This window comes from Rhopalosiphum padi, chromosome 1, assembly GCF_020882245.1.
Source record: "Rhopalosiphum padi isolate XX-2018 chromosome 1, ASM2088224v1, whole genome shotgun sequence".
Taxonomy (NCBI): domain Eukaryota; kingdom Metazoa; phylum Arthropoda; class Insecta; order Hemiptera; family Aphididae; genus Rhopalosiphum; species Rhopalosiphum padi.
In genome coordinates this window covers 68,601,607-68,610,556 of record NC_083597.1, presented here as the reverse complement: position 1 = coordinate 68,610,556, position 8,950 = coordinate 68,601,607, and the positions used below count along the sequence as shown (strand labels likewise).

Genomic DNA, 8,950 nt, shown 5'->3' with positions numbered 1-8,950 from the left:
CATTGTCGCTATAGTGAGACTAATGACTAATGAGTGCGGCGGGCTTTATTTTTGTGTAGGTTCATGCATTTTCGGAAATCTGATTATCTGTATATTATATTATATAATCTGATTATTAATAAATCGTGATACTGTCGAAAACGTCTTACCAAAGATTTTATTTAAATATTTACTTAATATTTTTCCGATTTGGAATCCTAAAATTCTAAATTCTAATTATAACCAACAGAAACTGACGCAAAAGCTATATAATATTATAAACTTGAATGATGTCCCGGTGCGTTCCAGTTTATTTCAATTTTCAAGCACAATGTTGAAAATCAAAGTATTACCCCACCTCAGAACGCGACGAGAGCAGTGCATATTTATGCAAGGACAAATGGGACATCATCAAATCAAATTTGACTTATAAAACAATAAAACATTAAACTATTTAAACTTCAAAACATTTAATTTGATATATAAGTGTAATAACTAATAAGCAAAATACTAATTTTTATTTAAAAAAAACTTTAGATTTTTAATTTGTATAAATTTGTACTTATTTGAATAAATATTAAACATTAATTTAGACACGTTTAAAGTGTAGTGTTCTTGTATATAAGTATATTAAATAATAAATAATCATATTTTTGACAATAAAATGTTATTCTATGATCCAAAAACTAATTTATAAGTAGCTAATTACATATAATATTAATTTAAAAATATATTATGCATATATTTTATTTTGGCATTGAAGAAAATATAAATGGACAATTTAGGACCCAAAATTGTAAATTGTACTGGGCCTATGAATTGATAAATCAGGCACTGGACGATAGACACACAAAACCACACATGCCATTGTTTGTGAATTATTGTTGTGTTCTATAGAGATTTTGAATCAAGAGTAGTGATCTTAATTTGTTGTATTGGTGGAGAGAATAATGCTTGTTGTTCCTTAAGAGGATGACAGTGCACTTTTTTCTCTTTCTGGCCCATGCCAACTATACAACACAGACAAGACGTATTTACGCAGAATTATTTATTATTTTAATTAGTGTAACTTAGAGCAAAATCACCCATTATTTATTAGTTTATTTACGCTAAACGCCAGTTTAACATGGATACAAAAAATTGACAAATTAAGTAATGGCAGGATAATAAATAACATTATAAGAAATTAATTAATTCATAATTATATAAGATAGCTAATTAATATTCATAATTAGTAGGTACAAAAATAAAATATTATAATTAATAGTATTAATAATAGAAGACAATCTAAGTGTGTGGGACATGGCCTAAAACAATAGAGAATAATATTTTGATATTTTCTATTACATAATCAAATAGCAAGAAAATATAAAACCGATATGTCATTCCCTCAAAAATATTATCCTCTATAATTTTTGTAATAGGTGAAAGCATTTTATTTATGACTAGTTAGACTAGTTAGAGGAAACAAAAAATATTACGCTGACATCCTCTTAAGCGACTTAAGTTGAATTGTGTATTCAGAATGATTATAGATATTTATTTTAAATATTTATGAGTGGTTTCAAAACATGGCCAATTGATTGAAACTTAAATCAATTTTGCAATTTATTTAGATAATAATTCACACATAATATAATAAAGTACCTGAAACTTTTGCAATGGTTAAATTTATCTATATTCTATAATATAAAACTGAGATTAAAGATAACATTAAAATAAATACTATAGGTATTTTTTTTGTGTGTGTGTTTTTAATATCTATAAAGCATTCAATAATTTGGCTATAATATTTCTTCTCTGGATGAACCTGCAGCATTATCAATTTCCAAATTATTTATACTTATGAACAAAATAAAAACTATATTTACAAATAAATTGATATATTATATATTATAATATACACAACTACAAGTTATTTTTGTACAATATAACATTTATATATTTATATATTATTACAAATTATATTATTATGTTGCTTTATAAATCATTTTCAAAATCTTAATGAAACTATTTTTGCACAAATAGTTTGAATATTTTCAAATTATATAAAGTGACAGAGATAGTATAATTCTTCATAAAATAAATATTTAATTTTATGTATTAATTGAGAAAATTAACCAATTTGAATAAATTCTAAAAAAGGAAAATTTCAGTGATTTGTATAAGTGTTTAAATAAATATTAGTTTGCAATTGTTACACTTACATTGCTAAATATTCTTTAACATTCTTTGAAATTATCTTATTATACTAGTAGAAGCTAAATATATGTTTTTAATATTATCATACAATAAATAATTTTCAGTATATATAATGATCCTTAATAACTTAATTAATATTTTTGTGTTTTATAAAAGTCTGAGAGCAATACAAAACATTCTTTTGATTGAATTTTATGTTTTCTCTATATGAACAGCAGCATTATCATTTTTCAAATGTTTTATATTATGGACCTAAGAAAAAAAATAATTAAAAAACTATTTTAATGTATTATAGAAATTAAACAAAGAGTTAAAAACCTAGAAGCTAGAAGAAGCTAAATATAAAAATATTATAATACCATAAAATTTATAAATGTAAATTTAAAATTTTCAGTATTAATACTAACTCTTGTTAACTTTATGAACTATTTTGTGTTTATTAAAATCTTCAAGCAATACAAAGCACTCATTTATTTTATGACAGTATCTATCATCTTTTTTAATGTTTTGTTCTTGGGTTTTCAATCTACAAAAACAAAAATTTTAGATTATATTATATAAATTGTCTAATATAATAACATATTTAAATGTTCACGCAATTTTCAAAATCTTGATAGTAGGTACTAATGCTATACTGGTATAAATAATTTTAAAATATAATAAATGACATAATTAATTGTAATAAATTTAAAAACATTACTTACCGATGTTTTATTAGTATATGTCTTGTAAGATTTCCATTAGTCGTGAACGACAATATACATTCATTACACTTATATGGTTTTTCACGAGAGTGCGTTCTATAGTGAACAAGCAAATTATAATTTTTCCTAAGCTTTTTACCACAAATAAAGCACTGGAAACGTTTTTTTTTCAGTGTGAGTATTTAGGTGATTTTGCAAATTAGATTGGTCCCTAAATGTTTTACAACAAACATCACAAGAAAATGGTTTTTCGCCTGTATGGATTTTACAATGTCTAACTATATGATGTTTTTGATTAAATGATGCATTACAAACATCACACGTAAAACACATTTTCGGATCTTCTATTTTTGTGGTAGGTTGATTAGGTTTCTTAGATTTTTTTGATGACATAATTTCGGTATGATCCATGGTCTAGAAAAAATTGTTTGAAAAATACATTTGATAAGTATTTGAAAGACTTCAATGGAACATTCTAAATTAATATATATTTATTTATTTTTTAGGCAATTACAATTTATCATATTTAACATTTTAATTAATCTGCAATGAATTTATTTAATATTTTATTTTTATTTAATAAAGACAAACCTTAATCGTTTTCTTTTGCTTCTTCATTTTTTTAACCATTTTTTTTTAATCTATAAATATAACATTTTATTATTATTAATCATTATTTATTACTCAATTAAATAATAAAATAAAACAACATTTATAGTGAAATCACACTATAATATACAACAAGAATATTTCTTCTCAAAAAAATAATTTTTAATTGTATAGGCATTTATCTAATTAAAAATATTTACTATGTTATAAAACTAAACAATTATTAAAATAATGCATAATATAGTTTTGTATGAATGTATTAGTGCGCTAAGATGTAGTTAATATAAAATACAACGTGTAAGGTATATATTTTTTTCTACTAAATCTTCATCTTAGAAGCAGGTTATTTGGTCGATGGTTTAGTGATTGATAAAATATGATTGAATTGTTTTATAGCCAAAAAATGAATGGTCAAAATGTGTTGTGACCGAATGGATTTTTTGGTGGAAGTAAAGTTAATCATTAGATTCCAGGTTACTTTATCTAATATTTCTATAGACGTAGCCCGTATGTAGGTTTAAAAAGAAACTGAGACAGAAATTGAGATATTATTAATGGACGTAGTAACCAAAAAATGAAAACTCAAAACTCAACTACAATCCTATTATATAAGCTTAAAATAAGTGCAACAAAGACTCTTATTAGCTGATCCAGGTTATTTATTAGAGAAATAGCTCAAAATTTTAAATTGTAATTACTTATACTAATTATTTCAATATTTTACAACAATTTTTTTTTACTTAATAATAACTTAGTGAATCTTTTTTTAAAACAACTTTTTTACTTCTATAGTTTTTTAAAATCGTTATTATTATATTATTTTTAGTACAACATTTTTATTTATCTACTGCAATATATTTAGATCACTAGACTTTTGGCTACTAAGTTTTCAACCATACCATCCCCATCCATTTCACAAGTCTTAAGTTATTTGCTATGATATTATTGATATTGCATGACAAATTAATATTTTTAATAATTTTTAGTAACATAACTTCTTTTCAAATCAATTTTCATACTCATAATGATATATCTTCTTTGTTGTCATTTGAATTTGTTGCTGTAATGGTAACACAAAAACACCCTATATGAAAAATAAATCAAGAAAACAAAAATATAATTTACATTTTAGATAACATTTATTATTAATAATAATTAGAAGTCTTGCCGACTATTATTAATTCAATGTTCAACAGGTACTAAGCATATAAGATTATTAATTTATTATTTATAAGAATTATTATTTTTGATTATTAAAAATTGTTTAGAGAAAATTCCAAATTAATTATTGATCGACCTATTAGTTCTCATCTTTAATATAAAGAGAAAAAAAGAAATAGCTAATTTATTTAACTATAGTATATAAAATATATAATCTATAACAAAATATACCTTAGTTCTTTAAATATGTATCAATAAGTAAAAAAAATGTAGTCTATGAAATCAAATTTATTTGAAATACTTAAGTTTCAAACCTTCATAATTGTGAATATGCAAAAGCATAGTGCATGCTTATAATGCTAGTCTCTAACGTATGGCATTAAACACAATGATATATATTATAAATTTAGATTTATTATTTATAATTAATTAATGATTAATTAATGTAGATACTTAAAAACTAAAATAACCAACTCTTGGCTGTGAATATTATAAAGTTTTTAAGTGACTAAAAACTATTTTCTTAGTGATATAACTTCTTAAATATTTCCATTTTTTTTTATTACATTTGAGTAGCTAAGTATCATTAGTATCAGCAAATGATATACAATATAAATTTATGTATAATATACCTAAAATTTGATCTATAAATTCTATCCACTAATACACGTTTAACTTACCTACTATATAGCTGATTTTCAAAAACTACTCTGTCCATCAAGAGAACGCGCCACAGACCGACCAAATTACCAAAATCAGTTTTTCTGCGCATTCCCCAATGAGTAATGACACTCAGCCATAAGTGAACCAGTTTTGATAGCATAGTGATTAGTGGTGACACTGGGGGTTGCGCAGAATCGATGCGTTCTCTCGCTGCAGACTGGACGACTATATAGTCGTCACGATAACTCGAGCATAGATAAGTATAATATAACTCGAGTCTCGAAGTTGAAGGGAGATAAAAATTCACTTCGAGATATCTAACTCGAATTTATATTAATTTATATATAATTTATATTTCAAAGGGAATAAAAAAAAATTAGAGTTGTCAAGTTTTCGAGTTATCGAGACTCGACTGTACCTAGTGTACCTATTAAGTTATATGGATATAAAATAACCAATAGGTACAGAAGACATATTATTATGAATTCTGTAATCTATACGAATTGTACTACATAAATACATATACTCAATTTTAACTTGCCAAGTTCATTATAAATGTTCATCAACTGTGTATTGATTTGGTCTTGTCTCATAATTAAAGTAAATTATACTATAAACTTTGAATCATAAAAAAATTTAAATGCCTGATATTGTATAAACATTCTTTCTATTTGATAAAATAATTAATAAATAATTATGCTTTTTAATAACATTAACACTTCATTATTAATAGAAAGGTGAAACGTAATGTTAAATCATTAAATGATAATACTCAAATTGCCAATTGGTAAATAAATTATAACTTATAAGTTATAAGTAATATGTGAAACTTGAAAGGAATTTGAAATTAATGTATATAGAGTATTTATGTATACTCAGATATAAAATAATATAGATAAGAGATTCTTGGAGATCGGAGAATTAAAATTCGGAGATTTAATTTAAAAATAGCATTTTATTATCGCGGTCTGATGGCAAAAACCACGATATCTGTTTTATGTTTATGACGTTTATGTATAATCTGGTTTAAGGCTTAAACTTGGTCTTTAGTCCGTGACTCCGTGTCATCAACCGTGGTTACTGGTTATGTTTTAGGTATATTGATATATTAGGCGTGTTTTGGCGATGCAGTTTTGAGCAACCTGGTAACTAATTTAACAAACAAATTGTTTTGGCGATAATGTTTACTGCAATTGTTTGATACCTGAATGCACTAGTAAACTTGTAAGTTGTCGAACTGATGACTTTACAATTTTACATGACAATAATAAAGAATTAAAAACAATAAATGTCATTATAAATTTCTATTTTTTAATTTTTTAAAAGCCTTAACCTCAAAAACATCTAACCAGCAACGCTCCAACAAAAATATAAAAATTGTCAACCTAGGAAATGTTTTTGCCTCAATAAACCGACGTAATGCCGTATTGTACTTGGCTGTCGGATAAGGATCACCGACATCAATATTAACTAAGAATTAAAACCAATTAAAAAAAAATGTAAATCATTTCAAGGTCCATGCTTATTCAAATAATATAATAATATACTGTTATTATCGATGTAGTATGAATAGTATGATATATGAATACAGAATAGGTCTATAAATAATTAATATGCAATTATGAGATTTGCATTACACACCTACTCAGTATTACGATAAACGATAAACCTTCTGATAATATGATTGGATACCGACGAGTTCATACATCAGTTTTTCAAAATATGCTAGTCCACATTTTAAAAATTCTGATTTAAATTCCGAATAATTTACGTTTTCAAAATTCAGAAATTTCAAAATATTTAAATAAAATTATAGTTATTGGGAGGGGGGGGTGAAATTGGGAAAAGTGGACTGACCGATCTCAAGTAGACATAATAACGAATTTAAATCAGTTTTCAGAAATATTTTCGCATTATTAGGTTGATCGGTAGGATGGTCAAAAGATGTGTATGTTTTGACTAAAATAACTGTCCGTCACCGATCCCCTAAATATCTTGACGCGATATTAATTTACACATGAGTACATGACATATTATCTAGATCCCAATATTGATGATTAGCTACCACGCGATTTTTTTTTTAAAATGAAACATGTATTTTACCGAATTAAGAACGATTGTGCAAAAATTAAATTGAGTAAATGATTATTTTAGAAGTTAAACCCTTCCGAAGTTAGCGATTTTACGCTATTACGCATGCGCACAACGCTATACTTTTTGCCGGGCGCCGCGTCTAAAACGAATTTTTCAATTTTTTTTTTCAGATAAGATAAATCAACGTTTTTACAACTTATATTACTAATATAAATTTGAATAAATCATTAGTTTTGAAATTATGACATTACAATACATATGAACTTTATCGTTTTTATTAACTTAATAAATCATAAATGTATTACATAATAATATCATGATGTAACTTATATTAAAATATTATTATTTATAAACATTCACAAATATTCATGTTCACTAATTTCAACTTTAGAACTACTAGTTTCGCCATCGTTTTTTAATAAATAATTTTTTCAAAGTGAATCATACGTTTCTCCGGCATATTTAAAATATTCCGTTAACGTATCTAATTTTTGGGATCGACAACATTTAATAAACATGAATGATACATTTTGCCATATTATAACCTCCATAAAATTTTTTTCGGCAATAATACGATAGAGACGCTTTTACATGCCATCACATTGTTGATAATTACTAATTGGTATGAGCATTAAGCACCGGTTTCCGGATTTAAAAATTGAATTGAATGGTTTACAGTGTTTACAGTCAAATGACGAAATCTTTTCTCTTCTAAACAATCATACGCCTAAACATTTTTCGTTATAATAAACTATTTTATTTTATTTTAAATTAAATTAGGCTTACTTTCCAGCAATCGCTATTCGCTGATTATAATCGTGCCTGGCAAAATCCAATCTTTTATTACTCTGTTACTCACAATGTTAGCTTGTCGCGGGACTCGGTGGGAATGAGAAAATATCAACCAGATCCCCACTCGATGCCCCCGAAAATCCATTTGCTGTCTACACGATGGTATTTTCGTCGCCCAAATTTAGATTCGTCTATCTTTACAGTTTTCCTATTCTACCTATCATAGTAATTATTTAAAGCGTTGGTGTAGTAATTTAAACTTTTAAACTTTAAAATATGTAAATATAGATACTAACCAATTTGCTATGTTGCTCATGCCGCATAAATCATACATTAAAAAACTACCTCTCTATGGAAGGAAGTCCAATTTATCGCAGTAGATATTATGTTCGGAAATAGAGATTTGATCCATAATGAGTGACAACTGACAAGCTAACATTTTGGAGTCATAAATAAGAAAACGACACGTGTATATACTTATACTAGTAATACTTTATATCCTATGCCAACAAAAACTTTGGTTTTTAAGTCAATTGAATTACAAGGGATAATAACCAACAAAGTAAAATCTTACATGTTACACATTTTAGTTTTAAATGACTTGTACATATTATAGTAAAAAAAATAATGGCAATTACTTTTAAACTTTACTATTCAACAATTGATGACAAAATTACAATGATTTAACAATTTATAACGACTAGATGCAGGTTTACATTATTTTGGTGTTAACCATTTAAAAATAA

At 25.3% G+C, this 8,950-nt stretch overlaps 1 protein-coding gene across 1 annotated transcript; it reads right to left on the bottom strand.

Moving 5' to 3' along the window:
- Window positions 1–2,132: 2,132 nt before the first annotated feature.
- On the bottom strand, window positions 2,133–5,833 carry LOC132931773 (gastrula zinc finger protein XlCGF49.1-like). The gene is given in 7 exon segments (XM_060997762.1): window positions 2,133–2,433; window positions 2,589–2,707; window positions 2,886–3,052; window positions 3,054–3,299; window positions 3,477–3,526; window positions 4,490–4,578; window positions 5,336–5,833. Coding segments are annotated over 5 exon segments (579 nt in total). The 5' UTR covers window positions 3,516–3,526; window positions 4,490–4,578; window positions 5,336–5,833; the 3' UTR covers window positions 2,133–2,425.
- Between the last annotated feature and the right edge of the window lie 3,117 nt (window positions 5,834–8,950).